Source organism: Procambarus clarkii, chromosome 40 (assembly GCF_040958095.1).
Source record: "Procambarus clarkii isolate CNS0578487 chromosome 40, FALCON_Pclarkii_2.0, whole genome shotgun sequence".
Classification (NCBI taxonomy): domain Eukaryota; kingdom Metazoa; phylum Arthropoda; class Malacostraca; order Decapoda; family Cambaridae; genus Procambarus; species Procambarus clarkii.
The window spans coordinates 38601732-38629539 of NC_091189.1; the positions used below are offsets into that span (position 1 = coordinate 38601732).

General features: G+C 48.4%; 1 protein-coding gene across 3 annotated transcripts in view; it reads right to left on the reverse strand.

Moving 5' to 3' along the window:
* LOC123758036 (F-box/LRR-repeat protein 20) overlaps positions 1-27808 on the reverse strand; it is a 446116-nt gene that overhangs the window by 140933 nt on the left and 277375 nt on the right. For all 3 annotated transcript variants that reach the window (XM_045742212.2, XM_045742214.2, XM_045742215.2), the window contains one exon: positions 16943-17134. In XM_045742212.2, the coding sequence (XP_045598168.1) occupies positions 16943-17134 (192 nt within the window). The remainder of the gene's footprint in view (positions 1-16942; positions 17135-27808) is intronic.

Consider the following 27808-nt stretch of genomic DNA (forward strand, 5'->3'; position numbering starts at 1 on the left):
CCACTGGTACCAGCCACAGGCTCAATAAAACTTTGATCTGAGTCACTAAACCCAGAAAAGGAGTCACCTCCCTCTGACTCGTCACCCTCAAACAGAAAATATCCACAGGAACTGTGAGGTCGTGGTAGAATTGGGGTAGAAAATGGGCGAGGAGGCATGGGAGAGCGTATAGGCCTCGCCATGGCATGGCGGTCATTCTCACTTTCACTGCTGCTGCTACTATCTCCCGACAACTGTGTATAATCCTCATCGTTGTCTGAATCGTCAAACACACTTTCTTCACCTTCAGAGAATAATTCGTGGGCTATTTGCTCTGGGGTGAGGGACTGAGTGGTGCGTGCCCATGAGGCGTTTGACCGTGCGCTCGCCATGGTGACTCTCGCTAAACTGAGGCCTCCCATGCCATCGGAGCGTGAGCTGGATTTTTTTTCAAAATGGCCACTGTTTACTAGAGCCCCTGGGCAGCGTATGGGACCCCCAGCTACACCGCGGGCCATTCAAATCGTGCGCGGTACCCATACACTTCATATGAAGTGAAGCGCAGTTGACTGGTAAAACGATTTACACTTCATATGAAGTGATGCGCACTTTAAGGGTTAACACAAGGGGCACACGCACTAGGGGACACAGGTGGAAACTGAGTGCCCAAATGAGCCACAGAGATATTAGAAAGAACTTTTTTAGTGTCAGAGTGGTTGACAAATGGAATGCATTAGGAAGTGATGTGGTGGAGGCTGACTCCATACACAGTTTCAAGTGTAGATATGATAGAGCCCAATAGGCTAAGGAACCTGTACACCTGTTGATTGACGGTTGAGAGGCGGGAGCAAAGTGCCAGAGCTCAACCCCCGCAAGCACAACTAGGTGAGTACAACTAGGTGAATACATCATATGATGTGTTGAGTAACTTGCAATAACTTGTGCGCTACATCATATGATGTAGCGCGCAAGATTTGAATGGCCAGCAGGGTAGAGGGGGGGGCCCCCCATACGCTGCCCAGGGGCTATAGTAAACAGCCGCCATTTTGTAAAAAAATCCAGCTCACGCTACCATCGCGTGGGAGGCATCAGTTAACCAGCAGCCACCATGTCAAGCGCACGGCCAAATGCCTCCTGGGGATGCACCACACACTCACCCAAGAGCAAATAACTAGTGAATTATTTTCTGATGGTGAGAAAGGTGATTTTGATGACTGACAATGATAGGGACTACACACAATTGACCGATGATAGTAGCATCGACAGTGAAAATGAGATACAGCCGCCTCCCATGGCGAGGCCTATACGCTCACCCATGCCACCTCGCCCAGCGTCTACTCCAGTTCACCCACGACCACACAGTTCATGTGCTTATTTAGAGTCTGAGAATATTTTGGATGCCGAGTCAAGAGAAAGGTGACTCTTTTTTTTCTGGTTTCAGTGAAGTGGAATCAGAGCATAGTGTTACCGAGCCTGTTGCCAGTACCAGTGGTGTTACCGAGCGAGAAATTGTCGTGTCAACAGCGTCTCGCCCAGCCAAGCGCCACCGCATGGAACAACATAAGGCACCAAGAGCCTCATGTTCACGTGCTTCCACCTCACGTGCACGTAGCGGCCGTACTGTGCGTAGACGGGCTTCAGCTCCTGGTCCACGGTGTGCATCGCTTCCTCGCCGTCGTGCCCCTGTTGCATCTCGCAGGACACCAGGTGTACTAGTGTGGAGTGATGCCTCAAATTCCTGCCTTTGACAATAAAGACGTTGGGATTACAGAGCTTTTCCCTGATAATGGAGAGGACATGTGTGAATTGGATTATTTTACAGCATTCTATGATGAGCCGCTCATGGAATATATTGTACACCAAACGAACCTTCATGCGGCTCATCTCATTGGAAAAGAGATAACAGAATTTTCATGATTGCAGCGTTGGAAAACCACCACTGTAGGTGAAATGTATGTATTTTTAGCAATATGTATGCTGATGAAGCACTGTGTCAAACACGCTCTCCCAGATTATTGGAGCAAAGATCTGACTATTCCAACACCTTTCTTTGGGAAATATATGTCCTGAGACAGGTTTCAGATACTCCTCAGATGTCTGCATTTGCAAGTAATGAGGACCGGACTGAGGATGATAGACTTTGGCGAGTGAGGCACTATATGAATGAAGAGATTGGAAAATTCAGAGATTTTTTACGTACCAGCACAGAAGCTGGTGATTGACGAATCCCTTGTTCTTTTAAAAAGGACGTGCTTCATTCAAGCAGTATATTCTCTCCAAGCGAAATGGATTTGGATTGAAATTTTTTGTTCTTTGTGACTGTAAAACAGGATACATGTTACACACGATTCTGTATTTTGCTAGCGATGTAGACATTCCCGGTAACGACGAATATGGTTTCTCGGGTAGTGTGGTGAAGTCACCGATGGCACCATGGATGAAGAAGGGCCACATCTTATACACAGATAACTACTATACAAGTCCATTGCTAGTTGGGTTCTTGATTGAAAATAGAACTGGATTGGTTGGCACAGTATAGCCACAAAGAAGGGAAATGCCAGTGTTTGACAGTAGACTTGCAGTTGGTGAGTGCCAGCTACAAATATGTGATCAAATACTCTCGGTTCGGTGGAAAGACAAGAGAGAAGTGAACATGCTGACAACCATTCATTATGGTATAATGCTGAACAGTGGCAAGATGAACAGTGTAACGAAAGAACCATTATATAAGCCAGATTGTGTTCTTGACTATAATATCAACATGAGTTTGATTGATAAATCTGACATGATGGTTGGCACTATCGAGTGTGCGGAAAACATTGAAATGGACAAAAAAAGTGTTTTTCCATCTTGTTGACATGAGCATGCTGAACAGCTACAATATGTATCTGGTGAAAACTGGACGTAAACCTAGTTTCCGTGCGTTTGCTTTTACACTTGCGACAGTTATTAGCAAAGTTTGGCAAAGATGTTCCTGGCATACAAAGACCCATCATGAACCCAGTGTTGCAGCATGCTGCTACACCCAAGCTCATGTACATGGAGGCCTTTCAAGCACATAGACTAAAACATTTGCCACCAGCTGGAAAGTGTGCAATAGGCCAACGTGAATGCATAGTTTGTAAAACAACAAAAAGGAGAGATCAGAAACGTAAACAGGTACAAACATGGTGTGAAGCGTGTGCAGTTCCATTATGTGCTGTCAACTGCTTCAACAACTACCACTCTTTCCAAGACTTCTAAATGTGCAATAATAGTGCAAAAACCTGTACATAGTGCATGCATGTGTGAAAATATAATAATAAACATTGTGATTACATAATACATTGGAGTAATGGAAAACATTTGTGCACGCAGGTGTATACTCAAAGTATGCAACATTTATTGACATTGACCATGATGTAACAATATACGCAACACAATTAGTGACTAATATTAGTGATAAAATAAGCCTAGACACTGTAAATAATGACGTGAAAATAAATTCGTGGCAACTGTGGCTGCTTGAAGACCGCGCACGACGCCTCCGGGACTCACTGTGCATAAGCGATCATACAGGGTGTGACGTCATCACCCATATTGTCGGCTCAATTACATCGTCAATAAGTACAATTGATTTTTTATATTTTTCTTGTGGTCAGGGAACACAACTTAACAGGTTAGGAAGATTTTTTTTTTTTTGGTACTCACCTATATGCACCTGTGGGTGACAAATGCTGTGGGTGACAAATGTTGCCCTGAACAACACAAGGGTTAAGAACTGGGGTGTGGAATACCGGCGCGGTAGGTCCGGGGCTCCCTCTTCCCCGTCCCAGGGAGGGGGGGGGGGGGAGCTGCGCAGACGGCGGCACTGCAACGGGTGATGTCACACTAGTTTGCTCGTTTTTGTTTGGGGTACACTTGTTCGGCTTTTGGTAGCAATATTTTCACGAGAATAGGGGTTTGTTTTGGGATGCTTACCTTTCTGGGTGCCTGACCCAGTCGATGGCAGACATAGAATGCTTCCAACCACACGGGGGACTTCTATAGGCGATTGCTAACCTTGCCTCTCTGAGGGGGGCCAGGTTCTGGCCGTGGTCCCCGGTAGGCCCAAAGAACTCCATACACATGACTGATGCCCAAGTCTGACATTAGCATATCAGCCTGGATAGCTCCGGGGAGCTATAGGGACTCCCCCCAGAAAACTGCGATGAATATAATGAAACGCTATTTTCTGGGTGAGACCAGGAGGCTCCCCAGAGCTATCCAGGTTGATATGTAACTATTAGCTTTTTGGCATCAAAATGTGTGGAGTTCTTGCCTACCGGGGACCACGAGCCAGAACCTGGCCCCCCCTCAGTGAGGAACGAGGAGCAATGGCCTATAGAAATCCCCATGTGGTTGGAAGCATTCTCCCAAAACAAACCCCTGTTCTGGTGAAAATATTGCTACCGAAAGCCAAACAAGTGGACAGAACTCCCCAAGTGAAAACTAGCAAACTAGCACGACGTCATCACGTCGTTGTGTCACTGTCTGTGCAACCTCCCCCTCCCCAGGAGGGGGAAGGGGGGGCCGACGATCCCACCAACAGTTCTTAGGCTAGATGTTAAAAATACGCGAAAACACTGCCGATTGGAGGATGCTGGGGAGCCTCTGGGTCTCCCCCAGAAAATGTTGTTTCATTTCATTCAACGCTTGTTTTCTGGGGGGGGGGGGAGCCCAGTCGGCTCTGTGGAGCTACCTCGCCAAAGATAAGGAAAAGAGGGAAGGACCCGAGAGGCGGATGCCACGTGCCCTAACTCAAAAACAAGACAACTGACAAAACCAAAGGACCCTGTAGATGACCTGGGAGATGCGAACTCCGGAACAGAAAGGAAAGAAGAGAACCCGGGCAATCCAAAGTGCGCCCACGGCCACTGAGGCCAAGACGCGCCAAGAACAGCGGAGAGCCACAACTGAACACAACACAAGATGCACCCCCCGGCCTGACCAACCAATCTTCAACAACCCAAGGACCTCTCTGGAAAACAGCAGACCCATTCATCACCAGAAAAGATGGAGACTGGCTGCAAATGAACAAACCCACCACCAGGCCCAAAGGAGCAGGAAAAAACTCCTGTGATGGAAGAGAGCCTGAAGCTCCTCAAACCGACCCCCAGAGGCCAACGCTAACAGGAAAAAAAAAAGAGAGACCTGGAGGATCCTAACCGAAGTGGTTCGCCGAGTCCCGTTTTGGGACCGGAAACAGGTGGGACCCCATCTGAGAGACGAGGTCGTTGCGACCACACCCAAGTGAACCTGCTTCGAGACGACTTGACAGATCGCAGGAGAAAAGGCCGCCCCGCCAGCCTCAAACCCCCCGAAGGAGGAGCCACTCACCGCCACCACAGGCCACACAAAACGACCTGAAGGGCCCACAATCGTGGGACCAGTTGCGAGTAAACAGAACAAGCTCCTCCCCCCCTCATTGCCCTGTCAATCGGACGAACTGCAAAAGGGCCGACACACCGGATGAGAACCTAAGCGGCGCACAGGACGATACCTGCACTGACCAGAAATGACAGAACCGAAGGCTGCGCCTGCCCCAAATATGGCACCACTGACCTACCATGACGAGAAGAACCCTGAGCCCTGACATGACCCTTCCAGGAAGGCCCCCCCCTCCCCCCCCAGGAGGACCAACAAGTCTGACAGAGGACGGCAACCAGCTGAAGTCGCTTGTAGAGACTGCACAACTGCAGACTCCGCAAATAGCAACGGAATAAAAACCAGCGTTGAATGCAATGAAATGCCATTTTCTGAGCGAGTCCTGGAGGCTCCCTGGAGCAATCCAGGCTGAATGGATATGTATAACTTTCTGGCATCATTCAATGTGCTTGGAGCTCTTGCCTACCAGGGACCACGAGCCAGATCCTGGCCCCCCCCCACAGAGAGGCACAAGGAGCAATGGCCTATAGAAACCCCCATGTAGTTGGGAGCATTCTATATCTGCCATCGACCGGGACAGGCACCCAAAAATGTAGGCGCCCTAAAACAGACCCCTATTCTGGTGAAACTATTGCTACAGAAAGTCGAGCAAGTGGACAGAACTCCCCAAACAAAAATTGGCAAACAGGCATAACGTCATCATGTTGCATGTTGCCACAACGCTGTCAGCACAACCCCCCCCCCCCTTCCCAGGAAGGGGGAGCCCCAGACCTTCGTGTCGGCGACCCAACCTTCAGTTCTTAAGCTGGATGTCAAAAACGCAAAAAGCACTACCGGCCGAGGGAAGGGAGGGATGCAGGGAAGCCTTCAAGACTCACCCAGAAAAAGGCGTTTCATTACATTCAACGATGGTTTTCTGGGGGGAGTCCAGTCGGCTCCCCGGAGCTAACTACCCAAAGATAAGGAAAAAACAGGGACTTACCCGGGAGGCGGTCCGACCTCACTCCCCAACGCGAAGTCGAGACAACCGGCTGCATCCGCCAACCCAATGCAATGCAGGCCCGACTAGGCCCAGGGAAATTCACCAGGCAGCAAGCTGCCAGGATCCTGTTCGAGCATCAAAAACCCTGTGAAATAATGTCAACCTAAGACATGTTGCCAAAGACGGCAGCCAAAGCAGCAAACTTACGAACGTCCTGGGCATTGGGATAAACTGCAGGTTGGCTAGACTTAATAACCCTGCGGACGACCTAGGAGACCAGAGCCCGGGAACAGGAAAGACGGGAAACAAGGTCAACCCAAAGCACATCCCTGGCCACCAAAGCCGTGGCGTGCAAAAAACGGCGGAGAGTCACAACCAGACACAACACATGATGCACCCCCGACCTGACCAACCAAGCATCAATGACCCAAGGCCCCCTCCAGAACGCAGCCATCTCATTCTTCACCCGAAAAGAAGGAGACAGTTACAACTGAACAAAATGACCACCAGGACTGAAAGAGCAGAAACCCCTGCGCCGGAGAAGAGCATGAAGCTCCCCAACCCGATCCCCAGAGGCCAATGCCAACAGGAAAAGTGCCTTAGAAAAACAATCCAGTACGGAAAGGGCCACAACAAACCGAGGAGAAGAGAGAAATGAGAGCGCCCGGTCCGAAGATGGCTCAGGAGGTGCATGAGCAGGTCTGAGGTGAAATAACGCACCAGACAGCTTGCGGAACAGGGCAGAAGTAACATCAACATTGAAAGCAAGCTGAAGCAGCTCCATCAGCGCCGCACAATACGAGGCGACAGTATTCGGCATACGATGGCGGTCCTGGAACAACCAAGAAAGAAAGGACAAAACAACCCTATCAAAGACCGAAGAACACTTACACAGTGATAGGAAAAAACAGAAGGACCACCAGGAACCTTTATACTGTTGCAGAGACGAAGCACGCAGGTGGGAGACCAATAACGAAGCCACCTGCGTACCATACACGTGATGATAGACTCGAGTGAAACAGACCAGACACGATGACTCGAGAAGACCGAACTAGCTTCATACCGGGCTGGACTGATCTGCTGAAAGAGAACTAGGGGGGATAGGGGGGGAAAGAGGTATAGGCAACCCCACTTTGCACAGTCAAGCCGAAAGGCATCGACCCCAACGGCATCGCAGTCGGGGATGGACGCCACGTATAACGGGAGACGCCTCTACCATGCCAATGCGAAGAGATCCACTTCCGGAGGCCCGAACCTCTGGCAGAACCAACTGAATGAGCTGGCGTCAACCAACCATACCGTGGACAGGGTAATGAACTGGGACAGGCTGTCAGCCAAGACATTGGACACCCTCCAAATGTGAACTGCCTGGAAAGCCAAACCCATGAACTCGGCAGACAAGTCACCTGAAGTGACTAGTCCCAAAGAGCCAAGGACAGCATCAAACCCCCTCGTTTCAGGCAATGAACCATCGAGGAACAGTCCGAATGAAGCCTGATTGTCGATTCGCAAGTGACCCCAACCCACTGAAGTGACATCCACACCGCCGCGAACTCCCACGCTGTACTGTGAGCCAGACTCAATGGAGTTCAGGCAATGAACCAACAGACTCCACTGCCCCTGGCTGGCCTGGTGAGCACTGGTCACAAAGCCCCAGCCAAGAACAAATGCCTGTGTTCTGTGCGTGAACACGGATGCGTTCATGACACGTTCATGAACACATCTGGCAAGGGCTCGGGTAGGTGCCAAGAAACTGAACCCTGAAAAACCCGAAGAGGAAGCCGGTGATGCAGCAGCCAATGCAAGACCCATGGGGGTCGAACCCAGCGATTGCGAGAGAGGCAGAAGGGACATCCCCGAAGGAACCAGAACAGCCGACGAAGCAACACCCGATCCGGCGGGTAGACCATCATGGCACAGTTCAGGCTCCCTCACAAACTCTCGAGCAACAGCCCAAACCACCACAATTGCTGGCGGAGATACATCATAGCAAGGCAAAGCACAGCCCCCAGACAGAACCCCCAGGGAAATGGTCAAAACAGACCAAAAACTGAAGGACAAGGTGTGGGAGCAAGCATAACAGCCAGAGACACTGAACAGGAAACGGGCAGAAAACACCAGAAAAACAAAGAAACGACAACAGGAGAATAAAACCCCTGAAGGGAGGCGAAAAGCTCACCAAAGACGCTCGCTCACACACCCAGACGCATGTAAACAAACCGCAACGCTGCCTTGGTGGCCACGCCGGGAAACCAGCAGAATAAAATGGCCACCAGAACAGAGGGTTGTGACGGACGCAAAAGATATGAAAACACGCCAGCAAAAGTGGGAAACAAGCAGACTGGATGGGCGAAAAACTCCGCCCAAAAGCAGAAAACCCAGGCAGGGGCAAACCGCTCCAGAACTGCTAGCAGGCATCCCCCACAGCCCCGAGAACCAGCAAGAGAGGCCTTGAGGCAGAGCCATCCTCCAAGCCCTCCGCCCTTAAAGAAGAGTCCATGGGAAAGGCAGACAGAAAGGGCTGCTAGTAAGACCCAGAAGCCTTGGCAGGAGGAATTGACTCGAAAACCTCCATCCCCAACCCGAATGGGGTAGCCCCGAAAACCGCTTGAGTCTCGGCCCCAACTAAACCCCACCCCGACCCCGAAACCCACAGACGGTTCGGAGCCGGGTAACAGGGAGGCAAAGGGGCGAACAGCACCTAACCAAACCCTCGGCGACCTCGGGGCATCCGAGTGGGAAACCAACCTAGCGTGTTGCAGCAACCTAACCTAGCTTGCAACATGGATGCCGCCTGTACTCTGAACAGTAATAACATCAGGAGAGTACTGGAAACAGGCAGAGAATCTGTCGCAAGACTCCGGGGTCAAGGTGTCAGTGACCCAACAGGCAACATGACAGAGGAAAAAGTGGAGACTGCCACCCGGAGACAAGGGCACAGCAACCAACGATCCCGTACAAGACGGGTTAGAACCCGGAAGACACATTCAATGGTCCACCGAGCCCAGACAGGGGTTTCCAGGGCTCTTAGGCTGACTGCTACGGGAAGCCCGGGCAAGGTGTTGCTAACCGGTTAAGAAACCCAAAAATAACAAGAGGGGTAGAGGATAGCACTGAAAACCCCTGCGACGTGTACAATCGTGGGGGCCTAGCCACTAAACACTACCAGTGGAACTATAACCACACTGGGCAAACCCCCACCAGGCAAATGAATATAAAAACAAAAGAAAAACCCCGCAAAAGTACACCGTCTCCAGAGGCAACAGGAACCGGCTGCCGCTTAGGTGGCAGGTCGCGCAACACCTTGACGCCCTAACCAGCACAATACCAGTCCCTACCCAGGGCCAAACAAGGGCCCCAAGCCCCAGCTGGTCCCAAGGGCGAGGCAAATGTCGAGAAGCAAGAACCTCTATGGGAATGGTTCCCGAACGCCCCAGGGAAGATAACCCTGTCACACAGGGGCAGTACTCACAGGGCGCTTAGGGAAGGAAGCCCCTAAGCGCATGCAGCCCTGGTACTGATGAGGAACACCTGGCCACCACACAACACAACACACAGCAGTGAACGCCACACAAGGCAAACACCGCCTAGGAAACTGAGGCCAGAGAAGCGCCTATCCCGGTTGACATTAGCTTACGAACTGAAGCTAGGTAGCCGGCGTAGTAGGTCTGGGGCTCCCCCCTCCCCCTCTCGGGGCGGGGAGGGCTGCGCGGATGATCGGCGCGGCAGTAAAATGTGATGTTTGCTTGTTTGCTTGTTTCCTTGGGATTGTAGGGAGTTTCTACCTCTCTGTTCGGTTTTTTGTTTTAGTTTTTTACCATGTGGGGTTTGTTTTGTTATGCCTACCTTTCTGAGTGTCTAACCCTGGTCAATGGCAGATAAGGAAAACCCCAACCACAAGGGGGTTTTCCAGGGCCATTGCTCCCTGAAACCTCTCTGAAGGGGCCAGGTTCTGGTGCTGGTCCCTGGTAGGTCTGAACTCCTTAGCTAATGTCCCGGTCTAATATAACATACATTAGCTCGATAAGCTCCAGGGAACCGTAGGGGCTCCCCCACAGAAAACCAGCGTTGAATGTAACGAAACACCATTTTCTGGGTACGGAGGCCCGGACGCTCCTCGGAGCTTACTAGGCTGATATGATAATGTCAGACTTTGGCATCAGTCATGTGTATGGAGTTCGGTGGACCTACCTGGGGACCACGAGCCAGAACCTGGCCCCTTCAGAGAGGCATAGGGAGCAATGGCCTATAGAAACCCCCGTGTGGTTGGAAGCATTCTATTTGGTCTGCCATCTGCCTGGTCTGCCATCAACCGGGTCAGGCACCCAGAATGGTAAGCATCCCAAAACAAACCCCTATTCTGGTGAAAATATTGCTACCAAAAGCTGAACAAGTGGATAGAACTTTCCTAAATGAAACGAGCTAATGAGCATGATGTCACACATCACCGCGCCGCTGGCTGCGCAGCTCCCCCCCTCCCCGGGTGGGGGAAGGGGGAGCACCAGACCCCCCACACCAGCTATCCACCCGTCAGTTCTGAGGATGGATGTCAAAACATGCGAAAAACCGCCGACAGGAGGGAGGGAGGGATGCCAGGGAGCCTCCGGGTCACACCCAGAAAATGGTGTTTCATTACATTCAACGCTGGTTTTCTGGGGGAAGCCCCGTCGGCTCCCCGGAGCTAACTACCCACAGAGGTAGACAATAGGGACTTACCCGGGAGGCAGTCGCTGCTCACTCCTCAACTCAAATTCGAGACAACTGGCTGCAACTGCCGACTTAAAGTGACATAGGCCTGACTCGGCCCCTGGAACGTTCACGAGGTAACGAGTAGCCAGGACCCTGTTCGACCCCCAAAAGCCCTGCGCCCGAATGTCAGCCCAGGACATGTTGCCTGAGACGGCAGCAAAAGCAGCGAACTTACGAACATCTCGGGCACGGGGATAGACCGCAGGCTGGCCAACCTGAATAACCCTGCGGACAACCTGGGAGACCGGCACCCGCGAACAGGGAAGAAGGGAAACCGGAGCAACCCAAAGCGCGTCTCTGGACGCAAGTAACGGCGGAGGGCCGCAACCTTTCACAAAAATGATGCACCCCCCGGCCCGACCAACCAAGCATCCACAACTGAAGGACCCCTATCTTGAGGTTATCTTGAGATGATTTCGGGGCTTTTTTTTTAGTGTCCCCGCGGCCCGGTCCTTGACCAGGCCTCCACCCCTAGGAAGCAGCCCGTGACAGCTGACTAACACCCAGGTACCTATTTTACTGCTAGGTAACAGGGGCATAGGGTGAAAGAAACTCTGCCCATTATTTCTCGCCGGCGCCTGGGATTAAACCCAGGACCACAGGATCACAAGTCCAGCGTGCTGTCCGCTCGGCTGACCGGCTCCCTAAAGAAGCAGTCTCAATCACCGCCAGTAAAGGAGACGGCTGCAGACAAACAAACTGTCGCCATGACCGAAGGAGCAGAAAACCCCTGCGCCAGAGGAGAGCATGAAACCCACCGACTAGACCCCTAGAGGCCAACGCCAACAGAAAAAGAGCCTCCGAGAAACAATCCCGAACAGAAAGGGCCACAACAAACCGTAGAGAAAAAAAAAGAGCACTCTGCCCAAAGACCAGGATGGCTCAGGTGACACACGAGCAGACCGGAGGTGAAACAACGCCTGAGACAGCTTGCGAAACAGCACAGACGTAACACCAATACCGAAAGGAAGACAGCCCCGAACCTCCACAAGAGAAGGACAAGACCAAGCCAACTAACGTAGCTACCAAAGAAGGGACAGAAGGCTGAGCCACGAGAAGATCTCGGGTGTGACCAAGGAGCCAGCAGAGCCAGAAACCCAAGCTGGCAAAGGAGGAGATGGAATGCCTGCCATACAGAAAAACTTCCCAACGCCAGCGAGCCCGCCAGGCGATCGGAGATGACAGCTCCGATGCGAGACTCCAGAGAAGGGACACCACAAGACCGTAAAACGCCAACAGGCAGGGAAGCCAGGAAGGCATAAACAAAACACACAACAACGTGTAGCAAATAGAATCAAAGGTGCAAAGGTATGTCACCAAACCAGTACCCGAGCCAAAGAGTACAAGCGCCGAGGACAAGATCACCACATTCCAGATTCGAAAAGAAATCGATAGGGTAGAGAAAGACCGACTACAAGACCCCAGGGGCACATGCACCATGGGACACTGGTGGAAGGAGAGCCCAATGAGCCAGAGAAACGTTGGAAAGAAGGAAGCAGTGGCAGAGTAGGAGACAAACGGAATGCATGAGGAAGCAATGTGGTGGAGGATGACACCACACACAGCTTCCAGCGGAGACATGATAGAGCCCAGCAGGCACAAGAACCCACACATCAGCGAATGACAGGTGAGAAGCGGGATCAAAAAACCAGAGCTCAACTCCTGAAAACACAACTAGGGAAGAACAACTAGGGAAGCACAGAGAAACCAATGTATATGGAAGGGCTAAGCCAGACACTGCAAGACAGGCCAAACAAAATGCCATAACCAATCCCCAACACGCAACCACAGTAAAAAAAACTGCAGCAAAGTGTCACCTCATAACATCCTGACACAGTAATATGTACCCCATAACATACACCCCCACCATCGTACCTCATAACCTGGTGAAGGTGGGGCCCCGTGCCGGACTCAAGCATGGGCTATACATCCATAAGAGTGGGACTGGATGGGTATAAATAGGAGCTGCCTCATAAGGTCCAAGAGGCCTGCTGCAGTCACCTGTGTTCCAATGTTCATATATTCGTAGCCAAAAACTACGAACCAGCGCCTGGCTGAAAGAGACGCCAGACCGCAGAAACTCGCCTGCAGAATTTAGGCACGAGCGTGTCACAACACAACATAGCCGAGAAGATGACGGGAGCACCGCCAGTGAAAGAAGGCAAAGCCGCACATGCAGGAGAAGAGTAGGCTAGAGGAGGAGGAGCCCCACACCCATACGCAGGGAAAACCCGGCATTCTCCCTATAGCGGCAATCCAAAACACCCCCAGTAGCCACGGGGCACGGACTGGAGAACGGAGAGGAGTGAGAGGCAAAGCACTTGAGAGAAAAGGACGCAGAACACCAGCACACATGCACACCGCCCACATCAAAACAAACCACCACAGCACTTGCGCAGGCAAGGATGCCAGATGTGGGTCGCGAGAAGTTGTGAGCCAATAAAAGAAAAACACAAAATTGACTAGAAAACTAGACAAAATAGTGTTGTTAATGATTGAATCCCTTTTCAGAGCACACAGGGCAGCTGTTAACAGGAGATGAAAAGAGCAGTAAGGAGGGAAACATACATAACATAGCCCTTCTGTGGTTACAAGTAGCCCAATCGGGCTACAAGGAGCCCAATCTGGCAACCCTATGCAGCACAGGACAGTGCATGGAGAGAAGAAACAACCACGAAAGAATGAGACAGTATAAAAAAACAAGAAGCACGGAAGAGGACCAACGAGTCCAAAAAAGACCGGAGGTAAGCTTCATTAGAAGACGATAGATGTTCCAAAATTGAGAGAAGAATCGAAGATCTTCCCGAACCCCCGAGATCCCACAGAAGCAAACAATATCACGAAGGCTCAGAAAGGAGAGTCGCATCCAAGACTAAAAGTCATGCAGAAACCCCGATAACAGAGGGAACATGACTCCTCCATGACGGAGAAGTCCCGCCCCAAAGAAAAGGGGGTAGAAATGGAGAAAAGTACCCACCAATAGGACAGAACTAAACAGACCCTAAGGAACAAGGATCCGAACCCGGGGAGGGGCCGACGCCAAAAAACTCGTATGCAGAGGGGGAAGGAAAAATCCCACTCCCCGTAACCGCAAGCCCTGCACTGAGGGTTGAAAATGCCAGCGGGGTCCAACGGGGCCCGAGGCTCCCCCAAGTCAGCCCCTCCCCAACACCGGGAACCTCCATGGCAGACCCTAGGGCCGAGTTGTCCCCCCAAAGCCCCATTCTCAATAGAAAAGGCCGGGGCAGCCGGAAAGTTACTAAGGAAGGGAGCCTACTGGCAGACTCATACAACCCGGCTGGAGGGACAGGCTCGAATGCTTCCGTTGCTACCCCGGAAGGGGAAACCCCCGAGACCACCCAAGTCTCAAGACCCTCCAAACCTCGCTCCGACCCCAAACCCACAGATGGAAAGGATCCGGATATAGAGAGGAAGGGGGAAGGGGGGGCCAGACTAAACCACAACAGGTAAAAGACAAGGGGGCGAGGAAGGAACAAAAACAAAGCAACCATCACCCCCAAGCCCCGTCACAACAACCTAAAATGGGGCAGCCTCGGGGCTTCCAGGGAGCATACAACCCAGCGCGTTGCCACTACCTGAACTCAATGTGCAATGCCCGTGCTGCCTGCACCCGCATAATCAGCATAAGACCGAGTAACCGAATCACAAACAAGCAATGAAACTCGCAGGACTCCGGGTCGAAGGTGCCACCGACCCCACAGGCAACAGATGGAGGAAAAAACCGTGAAGGTCACCCTGAGTCAATAGGACCGAGCAACCCTTGATCTCGCACAAAGCGAGGGGGGGACTCCGGGGACACATCCATTGGACCCACGTGTCCCCAAGGGGATTCACAGGGTCCTGAGCGTTTAACGTAACTCACGCCCAGGTAATTCCAGGCAGGGAACTGCTAACTGGTGCCCAAGTATACCAAACAACCTTCTAAAAATTGAACCCCCAGGATGTATACACTCACGGGGACCTAGCAGGGAGAACCACTGGAAGAATGTACTCAGTACACAGGGGGCAAGAACCAAGGCAGACCCCACCCCCCCCCCCACAGGCATACAAACAAACAGAAAAAGAAAACCCCGCAAGAGGACAGCGTACCCAGGTAGAACAGAGCCGGCCTCTATGAATTGTGAAAACAAGCTGTGCAGTACCCCGCGCCCCTACCAGCGCAAAACTGCCCCTCATCCTAAGGTGAATAAGGGAGACAGAACACACTAGCACACAAAGGGAGGCCAAAAACCAAGCAGTAAATGGCCTAGCAGAGGCAGAACCCAAGGAACTTGTGGAAGGTAACCCCAAGCCACAAGGGCAGTACTTACAGGGCACCTAGGGCTCCCCCTTCCCACTCCCGGGGAGGGGGGAGCTGCGCAGATAGCGGCGCGGCAACGTGTGATGTCATGCTCGTTTGCTCGTTTCTTTTAGGGAAGTTCTATCCACTTGTTCGGTTTATTTTCACCAGAAGAGGGGTTTGTTTTGGGATGCTTACCTTTCTGGGTGCCAGACCCGGTTGATAGCAGACATAGAATGCTTCCAACCACATGGGAGATTCTATAGGCCATTGCTCCCCATGCCTAGTAGATTATGCACAAAACATTTGAAAGAGTTTCAGAAAATTTAAAAAAACTGAGCTCAATGTCAAACTTCATATGATGTTTTGCGCAGTTTAGGGGTTATGAGTGAATAAGCCTTACAGGAAGCTCAGGCACTGGGGCTAGCTAGGCTAGGAAACCATGTATGTAGCAGTCGTGTAACATCGGTGGCAACAGAGGACCACCACCACTTGGCTAAGCCTAATAAAATGTTAAGCAGACCTCTTCTGCAACAAAATACAAAAACTGCCAGAATGAAAACAAAAGAAACCCTCAAAATCACACAACAAGCAAACTAGAAGCTAGAGAGAAACATCAGCTGTTGCATGAGAATAATGCAGGCTGCGCCAGCTGCAGTGCTCACCACCAGCAAACACCCCCGAACCAAGGGCAAGACAGACAGCCCAAGACCCCAGACAACCCCAAGGGTGATTATCACCACAAGCAAGGAAGCCCTCTAAAAGGAAGTGATTCCCAAGTGCCTCAGGAAAGACAACCCTGACCACCCAATGGCAGTACTCACAGGGCACCTAGGGAAGATGTCCCTAGACCCATGCAGCTCCAGTACCCTGAACTCCAGGTCAGTGCACTCGACAAGTGTAGGAACAACCATTGAGGCAAAAATTTAGAATAGAAATTGCGGCCTGAACGACATCCTACAGCCAAGCACATCAGTCAAGAACTAAATTGGTGGGCTGCCAGCTCACCCGGGAAGGCTTTCCCTTCCCCTGTGGAAGGTGGGGGGTAGCACTAATGAGGAGGTGGCTAGTTGGAAGAAGTGTTGCTAGTTTGTTTTCTTTCTGGGGGAGTTCTTTTGCTATTTTGAGGACACAGCTCACAACTTGTATCCAGACAGTGGTCTGTTTTGATTTACCCACCTTTCTGGGTCCTTTCCAGGTTGACAGAAAGTATGCCATACTTTAAATGTAAAGTGCTCATAGGCCATTGCTCTCTGCACCTCTCTGAGGGGGGCCAGGTTCTGGCTCTGGTTCCCAGTAGGCAACAAGAACTTTGCGACTGATGATCCCAACTAACATAGCACTATACCAGTGGGATAGCTTCAGGGAGCTAACAGGGCTCCCCATAGAAAGAGTATACTGTACTGTTAATGGAATAGAGGGACCCCACAAGCATACAATACCACTCATTGTTTAACGAAATACAGATAAAAGCAAATTTTTAGCATACATGCATGCAGAAAAGTAGAAGGTAACCTACAACTTACCCGAGCTAAAGCTTGGAAGCCATTGTCGGTGAACTGTGAGCAGGCGGCTACTTCCAGGGTCTCAAGTTGCGTGCAGTGTTGTGAGAGAATTACTAAACTGGTATCCGTTAAGTGCATACAATTACTCAAACACAGGTACCGTATCATTATACAGTTTTCTGCCAGTGCCACCACACCTCTGTCACTGATTGCCTGTGGATAAATAAATGTACTGTACATTACTGACAGACATTTCTAAAGATATTTTTAATTGCAACTCACAAATTCTTATGAATACAAACTATAGACTACATAGTTTTATTCAAAGCTATTCACAAAATCAATAGAAAGAAAGATTAAACTGGCTTCAATCATTGATATATTATCTGTCACACTATCCCTAGTTACCAATCAGTGAGAATAAGAGAATGAAATTTAGTATTTTATGCCCAGTCTCCTAGCCATTTGTACCCACTGAACTAATTTTCTCTTTTAACATTAACATTTCACCATTTCATTCACCTGGGCTCTAGAAGACTCGAACCGTGGACCCCACACGTGTGAGGCTGAAGCTCTTATCAATCGAGCTATTGAGTGGCCATAATAAGAAAAGTTTCCAGAAACAGCATGCTGCTGCCAAATTGGAATTTTAAACGTTCCCTTACTACTACTGAAGCTCAGAGAAATTAGTGATCCACACCTGTCCTCCAAAAAGGGGGAGGTAACTCTAACAGCCCTATAAGGGCATCATTCAACATCTTGTGTTTGAAAACAATTCAAACACATTCAAGTTATTGCCCACTTTTCCTTAACCACTGTGATACGCGGAGTTTATTGTGACATTTCCCATGCGCATAAAATCAAGCATTCGCAAAAAAAAATCAGCGTTGAATGTAATGAAACGCCATTTTCTGGGTGAGCCCCGGAGGCTCCCTGGAGCTTATCGAGCTAATGTATGTTATATTAGACCAGGACATTAGCTAAGGAGTTCAGACCTACCAGGGACCAGCGCCAGAACCTTGCCCTTTCAGAGAGGTTTCAGGGAGCAATGGCCCTGGAAAACCCCTTTGTGGTTGGGGTTTTCCTTACCTGCCATTGACCGAGGTTAACACCCAGAAAGGTAGGCATAACAAAACAAACCCCACATGGTAAAAAACTAAAACAAAAAAACGAACAGAGAGGTAGAAATTCCCTAAAATCCCAAGGAAACAAGCAAACATCACCCTTTACTGCCGCGCTGATCATCCGCGCAGCCCTCCCCGCCCCGAGAGGGGAAGGGGGGAGCCCCGGACCTACCGCGCCGGCTGCCTAGCATTAGTTCAGAAGCTAAGCTTCAACCAACGCGAAAAAAACACCGACTGGTGGGAGGGAGGGTTGCCAGGGAGCCTCTGGGGCTCACCCAGAAAATGGCGTTTTATTACATTCAACGCTGGTTTTCTGTGGGGAGCCCCTACGACTCCCTGGAGCTTCATACCTAAAGAGAAGGAAAAGAGAGGGCTGACCCGGGAGGTGGCCAAAACAAATTCCGCAACGCGAAGTCGAGACAACAGGCTGCAACCTGCGACCCAAGGCAACAAGAACGCACAGGAGCAGACCTGCATAAGGAATGGACGGCCAAGAACCTGTGTGACCCTCCAATCCCTGCGCCCGAAATGAGCCCAAGATGTCACCAACACAGCCGCAAAAGCTGCAAACGTCCGAACAGCATGGGCGCAAGGACAGACCGCAGGCTCGAAGACTTAAAAACTCTGTGGACGACCTGGGAGCCCCAAGCCCTGAAACAGGGAATGAGGGGAACCGGATCAACCCAAAGCGCATCCCCAGACATGGTACGCAAGGAACGGCAAAAAAGCGCAACTGGACAACACAGGACACACCCCCGAACAAACCAATCAAGCATCAATAACCCAAGAACCCCTCCGGAAAGCAGCCGTCTCGACCGAAGGGGCTACCGCAAACTGAGAAGATAAGAAGGCACCCTGATCAAGGACCAGGACGGCTCCGGCGACGCATGAGCAGGCCGGAGGTGAAACAAAATATGAGAGAGCATACAATACGGGGCAGATGTGACGTCCACCCCGAACGCAAGCCGGAGCGGCTCCGCCAGCGACACACAAAACGAGGAAACAGTAAGAAACATCAAAAACTGTAGTCCTGAAAACCCAAGAAAGGACAAGACAACCCGATGAGAAAGGGAAGACAACCTACGAAGAGCAAGAAAAAGTGCATAGCAACACCAGGAACGTCATACTGTCGCCGAGACGAAGTTCGCAGGTGGGACACCATCAACAAAGCCACCTGATCACCCCAGACATGGTGATACCCGCGTCAAAATACCAGACGAGAAAAGCCGAGGAGAAGGCCGAACCAGTCACGTACAGGGCCGGTCCGACATGCCGAAAGAGGCGGAGCCATGGGAAAACTCCCCGGGTTCAGACAATTATCAAGCAGCATCTGAAAATAAAGCTGAGCTGGCCACCAAGGAACCATAAGGACTACTCTCGTGGGAATGGGCTCCAACCGAGCCAGAACCCGAAGCAACAGCTGGACCGGGAGAAGAGGAACAGGTACCCCCACCTCGACCAGTCCTACCGAAAAGCATCCAATTCCTGTTACTATTTTGTATGTAGTGATCATATCACCTCTTTTTCTTCTGTCTTCTAGTTTTGGCATATTTAATGCCTCTAACCTCTCCTCCTAGCTCTCTCCTCGTAGCTCTTGCCCTTCAGTTCTGGGAGCCACTTAGTAGCATGTCTTTGCACTTTTTCCAGTTTGTTGATGTGCTTCTTAAGATATGGGCACCACACAACCGCTGCATATTCTAGCTTTGGCCTAACAAAAGTCGTGGACAATTTCTTTAGTATATCGCCATCTATGTGTTTGAAAGCAATTCTGAAGTTAGAAAGCGTGGCATAGGCTCCTCGCACAATATTCTTTATGTGGTCCTTAGGTGATAGTTTTCTATCTAGAACCACCCCTAGATCTCTTTCTTTATCAGAATTCTTTAAAGATTTCTCACATAATATATAGGTTGTGTGGGGTCTATGTTCTCCAATTCCACATTCCATAACATGGCATTTATTAACATTAAATTCCATTTGCCAAGTTGTGCTCTATATACTTATTTTATTTTGTCCAGGTCATCTTGAAGGGCATGACAATCATCTACGTTTCTTATCCTTCCTATTATCTTAGCATCATCAGCAAACATGTTCATATAATTCTGTATGCCAACTGGTAGATCATTTATGTAGACAATAAACATCACTGGTGCAAGAACTGAACCCTGTGGTACTCCACTTGTGACATCTTTCCAGTCCGATACATTGCCTCTGATCACTGCCCTCATTTTTCTATCATTCAGAAAATTTTTCATCCATGTTAGAAGCTTACCTGTCACCCCTCCAATATTTTCCAGTTTCCAGAACAACCTCTTATGTGGAACTCTGTTGAAAGCCTTTTTTAGGTCCAGATAGATGCAGTCAACCCAACCATCTCTTTCCTGTAATATCTCTGTGGCTCGATCATAGAAACTGAGTAAATTCGATACACAGGATCTTCCAGATCGAAAACCATACTGTCTGTCTGATATTATATCATTTCTCTCCAGGTGTTCTACCCATTTAGTTTTGATTAGTTTTCCAATACTTTCACTATTACACTTGTCAATGATACAGGTCTATAATTGAGGGGGTCTTCCCTGCTGCCACTTTTGTAGATTGGAACTATGTTAGCCTGTTTCCACACGTCTGCTACGATTTCTGTACACAGGGATGCCTGAAAGATCAGGTGAAGTGGAATGCTGAGCTCAGGTGCACATTCTCTCAGAACCCATTGTGAAACTCCATCTGGGCCAGCTGCTTTGTTCTTACTGAGCTCCTTTAGCATATTTTCCACTTCATCTCTAGACACCTCTATCCGCTCTATGTTGTTCTCTGGAATTCTTATCGTGTCTGGTTCTCTGAAGATTTCATTTTGTGCAAACACACTTTGGAACTTTTCATTTAATGTATCACACATTTCCTTTTCATTTTCTGTGAATCTGTTTCCCATTTTCAACCTCTGGATATTATCCTTTACCTCTAATTTGTTGTTTATGAATTTGTAGAATAGGCCCGGTTCTGTTTTACATTTATCCGCTATCCCTTTTTCAAAATTTCTTTCTGCCTTTCTTCTTACTACTGTATAGTTGTTTCTCGCATCTTTGTATCGCTGGTATGTTTGGGGGTTTGGCCTCTTCCTATACTGATTCCATTTTTGTGTCTTTTGGTCTCTGGTCCTCTCACAATTTTTGTTGAACCAATCCTGTTTTCTGGCCCTGCATCTCTGTTTTGGTATGAATGTTTGTGTGCCTTCCTCGTATATTTTAAAAAATTTGGCATAAATTTCATTTACTTCCCTGCCTGGCAACACGTCTGTCCAATTACACTCATTAAAAAAATTTTGAAGTTCCCCATAGTGACCTCTCCTTAAATCGAGTTTATCAGCTGTTTCAATGTCCCCATTTTCTTCTAGATGATATCTTAACCCTTAAATGGCGCATAGCTATATACCATTTGACACCCACAGGCACATACCAAAAAAAAAAAAAAAATTATTTTTTCTTCTTAACCTGTTAATTTGTGTTCACTGATCACGAGAAAAAAAAAAAAAATTGTAAATGGCATATATTGCCCGCTATAGGGCAGGGAATTCTGGCAAAAAATAGGCGCTGACTCAGCGTGCGTCCCAGGCGGTCTGTTGATCTCCATCTGTCAGGCCGGAGTTGCTACAAAGAGATAATTACCTAATTATTTCAATGTCTCTGATTGATTTTCCGTAGTTTTTTTGCTGTAATATTTTTCAATAGTGTGTAGTGTGATATATTTATATAATAAATTGAGTGAATCATCACTGTACTCAAAAATATGGTGTGCATATTGTTGATTCAATTATGTTCATCAAACAGTGAACAAATACTTTGTCGGTTATTACACTATATACATAGGTTATATATAATTATTTGCATGTTTTGTTCACCATAACTGTACATCTAAGCTTGTATGGTGAGTAAAGGCACAAAGACGTAGGACCTCACACAGTCAGCTGATGGCTGCCGCCCTCAAGGCCAGACGCACTATTTCTCCTACAACAATACTGTTTGTGGTGCTATTACGCTATATACACACATTATATATAAATATCTACCTGTTTTATTCACCACACTTGTACAAGTAAACTGGTATGGTGCCCAAAGACCATCGTGGTCATCAGTAAACAACATGGTAAGTCCTGCAGACGACGCTCCTCCCTCACCAAAATGGCGGTTCCCAACCTACTCCTGTCGCTGTTTATACCCTCTATACACACGTTATATATAAGTATCTACATTCGTGTTCACCATAGCAAACCACTAAGCTGGTATGGTGAGTGCAGTCAATAAAAGGTGGCCACACACAGTCAGAAGATAACGCCACTACCCTCCCTCCCACAGCATTACTCCTCCCTCCATGGCGCACAATGCTAAATATCACCACATTCCTGCTATTATCAGAACCCTGGTCAGTTTTATCACAGTCAGGGGTCTTCTGTAATAATATCACTGCTACATAATAGCATGATCAAGAATATTATGGCATTTTTAGGCGATGCTGTGGTCACAAGCTGAACAGCAGTGCTGTGAGCTCATGCTGCGTACGTCAGGCTTGGTTTCTCTCAATACTGAGGCCCCTAACACCCAGTAGTATGGCCCACGATTTTTTTTTAAAATGGCGTCTGTTTACAAGAGCCCTGATGAAAGTGTGGTGAACCCCGTGTATCCGCGGGCCATTTAAATCTTGCGTAGTACTCCAAAGCATCACATGATGTGATGCGCAATTTACTGCAAGTCGGTCAAAGCATCATATGATGCGATGCGCAATTGAAAGGTTAAAGCATAATCAATGTCTAACAGGACGTGATCACTCTTTCCCAAGGGAGGAAGGTACTGGATGTCAAATATCTCTTCTTCTTTCCTGGTGAATACTAGATTCAGTACTGACGGTACATCTCCTTCCCTCGTTCTTGTGGCCTGCTTTATGTGTTGATACAAGAATGTCTCCAGAATGCGGTTCACAAATCTGCATGTTCAAAAGTCCTCCGTTTTTGCTTCATAGGTCTCGCAGTCTATTGCTTTAACCCTTCCACTGCTCAGGGGTCCTGAGGACATTTACACCCCTGTGCACAAGGAATTTTTTTTTTTTAAATTATTTCGTCTTCTTAACCCCTTAACTGCGTTGCCTTCAAATGTGACACCCCCGCAGTGCGCAGGAAATAAATTCTCTGGAAAAAACTCTTTTTTCTTTTTAAAGTGTCAAAAACCCTTTCCTCAGTATGGGTATGTAAAAAAAAAGTCGAAATTGTACTTACTTTGGCTGCTATGGGGTCCGGAAGTTGGGGCGTGACGTCATCATTCCCCGTGCGCCTGTGCCGTAAGCTCTCGGGGGCGGTGGGGCGCTCAGAGCGGGGTGCGCGAGTTGCCGCGAATATATTTTCGTTCATTTTTTGCGCACCTTTCCAAATACATTTTCATTGTTTTTATGTGCCAATCCAATGTATAATGAACACGTACACTATAATATCGCAGTACAACATCCGTACTGTCTGTAGACACTGTGTTACGTGCATGAAACTTGTGTACACATATGCAGCACATATTTACTATGTATATATACACAAATTAGCATGATACAATCTATTTACACACTATACACTGTCACACACTATATACATTCACCATCAACACGTTCAGAACACCGTGAGTGAGAACTGCCAAACCCAGCCCTCCCTCCCTCACTTCTCCAACATTGTATTCGCCAACTTTGCCTCTCCCATCATACAGTTATTCACACCAATGTTTCATGTTCATTTATGTATATTTACAACATATGTACTCACTATACACTGTCACACACTATATACATTTACCATCAACACATTCAGAACATCGCGTAGCAGCTGCTTCGTATGGGCCAATAGCAGATGCCTCGTATGGGCCAATAGCAGCTGCCTCGTATGGGCCAATAGCAGCTGCCTCGTATGGACCAATAGCAGCTGCCCCGTATGGGCCAATAGCAGCTGCCGCATATGGGCCAATAGGAGCTGCCTCGTATGGGCCAATAGCAGCTGCCTCGTATGGACCAATAGCAGCTGCCCCGTATGGGCCAATAGCAGCTGCCTCGTATGGGCCAATAGCAGCTGCCTCGTATGGGCCAATAGCAGCTGCCGCGTATGGGCCAATAGCAGCTGCCTCGTATGGGCCAATAGGAGCATTTGGCCATGAACATATTCAGAACACCTCGAGTGAGAGCAGCCACACCCAGCCAGTCTCCCTCACTCCAACATCTTACTCGCCAACATTACTCCTCCCACCATATTGCTATAGTTCTTATTACACATGTTGTATATACCTATCTACATGTTTTATTTACCAGAGCTATGCAAGTAAGCCGGTATTGTGTCCAAACAGTACAGTGGCCACCATACCTGGTTGATACCTGGTTGATGGGGTTCTGGGAGTTCTTCTACTCCCCAAGCCCGGCCCGAGGCCAGGCTTGACTTGTGAGAGTTTGGTCCACTAGGCTGTTGCTTGGAGCGGCCCGCAGGCCCACATACCAACCACAGCCCGGTTGGTCCGGCACTCCTTGGAGGAATAAATCTAGTTTCCTCTTGAAAATGTCCACGGTTGTTCCGGCAATATTTCTTATGCTTGCTGGGAGGGTGTTGAACAACCGGGGACCTCTGATGTTTATACAGTGTTCTCTGATTGTGCCTATGGCACCTCTGCTCTTCACTGGTTCTATTCTACATTTTCTTCCATATTGTTCACTCCAGTACGTTGTTATTTTACTGTGTAGATTTGGTACTTGGCCTTCCAGTATCTTCCAGGTGTATATTATTTGATATCTCTCTCGTCTTCTTTCTAGTGAGTACATTTGGAGGGCTTTGAGAAGATCCCAATAATTTAGGTGCTTTATTGCGTCTATGCGTGCCGTATATGTTCTCTGTATTCCCTCTATTTCAGCAATCTCTCTTGCTTTGAAGGGGGAAGTGAGTACTGAGCAGTACTCAAGACGGGACAACACAAGTGCCTTGAAGAGTACAACCATTGTGATGGGATCCCTGGATTTGAAAGTTCTCGTAATCCATCCTATCATTTTTCTGGCTGACGCAATACTCGCTTGGTTATGCTCCCTAAACGTTAGGTCGTTGGACATCATAATTCCCAAATCCTTGACATGCTGTTTTCTTACTATGGGCAGATTCAATTGTGTTTTGTACCCTGTATTATGTTTCAGATCCTCATTTTTGCCGTATCTGAGTACCTGGAATTTATCACCATTAAACAAAATGTTATTTTCTGCTGCCCAATCAAAAACTTTGTTTATGTCTGTTTGTAGTTTTTCAATGTCTTCAGCAGAGGTAATTTTCATGCTGATTTTTGTATCATCTGCAAAGGATGACACGAAGCTGTGACTTGTATTTTTGTCTATATCTGATATGAGAATAAGGAAAAGCAGTGGTGCAAGGACTGTACCCTGAGGTACAGAGCTTTTAACTGCGCTCAGACTCGATTTTACTTGATTGACTGTTACTCTTTCTGTTCTGTTCAACAGGAAATTGAGTATCCAGCATCCTATTTTACCAGTTATACCCATTGACCTCATTTTGTGTGCATTCACTCCATGGTCACATTTGTCGAATGCCTTTGCAAAATCTGTGTATACAACATCTGCATCCTGTTTTTCTTCTAATCCCTCAGTGATTTTGTCATAGTGGTCAAGTAGCTGTGAGAGGCATGATCTTCCTGCTCTAAATCCATGTTGGCCTGGATTGTGGAGGTCATTAGTTTTCATGAATCTAGTGACCTGACTCCTGATCACTCTCTCAAATACTTTTATTATGTGGGATGTTAGTGCAACTGGTCTATAATTCTTTGCCAGTGCTTTGCTACCTCCCTTGTGTAGAGGGGCTATGTCTGCTGCTTTCAGCGCATCTGGTATCTCCCCCATGTCCAGGCTCTTCCTCCACACTATACTGAGTGCCTTTGCTACTGGCACTTTGCACTTCTTTATAAATATTGAATTCCATGAGTCTGGACCCGGGGCTGAATGCATGGGCATATTGTCAATTTCTCTTTCAAAAACTGCTACGCTCGTGTTGATATCAGTTATATTTACAGGTGTTTGGATATCACTCATAAGGAAATTGTCCAAATCTTCCACTTTCATGCTGTGTATCGGAGTGCTAAACATGTCCTCATACTGTTTTTTTAGGATTTCACTAATTTCTTTGTCATCCTCAGTGTATGGACCTTCACTAATTCGAATAGGTCCAATACTGGTAGTGGTTTTCGCTTTTGATTTAGCATATGTAAAGAAATATTTTGGGTTTTTCTTTATTTCTTGAATTGCTTTCTGTTCTAGTTGCCTTTCTTCAGCTTGATAGGAATGCTTCAGTCTCTGTTCGATTTCTTCAATCTCCCTGTTTAAATTATTTCTTCTTCGTATGGAGAGTCGTGTCTGCTTAAACATTTCCGTTAATTTCTTCCTTCTTTTGTAATATCGTCTGCGTTCTCTTTCTACATTGGACCTCTTTCTGGCTTTCCTCAAAGGAACGTGTTTCAGACAGACTTCATAGGCTTCAGAAGCCAGTTTTTCTATTCCTTGTGTAGGATTTTTATTTCTTAGAACATTTTTCCATTGAATGTTTGTAAGATCCCTGTTTATTTTCTCCCAGTCTATCCTTTTATTATTAAAATTTAATTCATTGAATAACCCTTCTCGCTTGTTTCTCTTGGGCCTACCACCGTTATTAATGTTAGTTTGCACTTCAATGAGCTTGTGGTCTGAGTACGTAGTGTCTGAGACAGTAATGTCTCTAATTAGCTCCTCACTGTTCGTGAATATCAGGTCCAGCGTGTTTTCGTTCCTAGTTGTTTTTGTAATCTGCTCACTGAGTGAGAATTTGTCGCAGAATCTCAGTAGTTCTCTGACCTGTGGTTGGTTATTTCCATCTATAATGTTATTGTTTACTATTCTCCATTTTAAACTGGGTAGATTGAAGTCTCCAAGGAAGATAATATCTGGTAGTGGGTTTGCTATGTTATCAAGGATATTCTCTATTTTGTGGACCCGCTTTGGGTTGATCCGGTTTCCCCTTCTTCCCTGTTCGCGAGTACGGGTCTCTCAGGTCGTCCGCAGGGTTATTAAGTCCAGCCTGCGGGCTATCCCCGTGCCCATGACGTTCGTAAGTTCGCTGCTCTTGCTGCCGTTTTTTGGGAACATGTCCTGGGTTGACATTCAGGCACAGGGTTTTTGGCGGTCGAACGGGGGTCTTGGTTGCATGCTACCTCGTAGACGTTCCTGGGCCTAGTTGGGCCTGTCTCGACTTCGCGTTGAGGTGTGGAGCACCGACCGCCTCTCAGGTATCAACCTCTCTGGTTGATACCTGGTTGATGGGGTTCTGGGAGTTCTACTCCCCAAGCCCGGCCCAAGGCCAAGCTTGACTTATGAGAGTTTGGTCCATTCGGCTGTTTGCTTAGAGCGGCCCGCAGGCCCACATACCCACCACAGCCCGGTTGGTCCGGCACTTCTTGGAGGAAACAATCTAGTTTCCTCTTGAAGATGTCCACGGTTGTTCCGGCAATATTTCTTATGCTCGCTGGGAGGGTGTTGAGCAACCGTGGACTTCTGATGTTTGTACAGTGTTCTCTGATTGTGCCTATGGCACCCCTGCTCTTTACTGGTTCCATTCTGCATTTTCTTTAAGTCCCTTTCTTTCCTTGGTCTTTGGTGAAGTAGCTGCAGGGAGCTGTAGGGGCTTCCCCCAGAAAAGCAGCGTTGAATGCAATGAAACGGCATTTTCTGG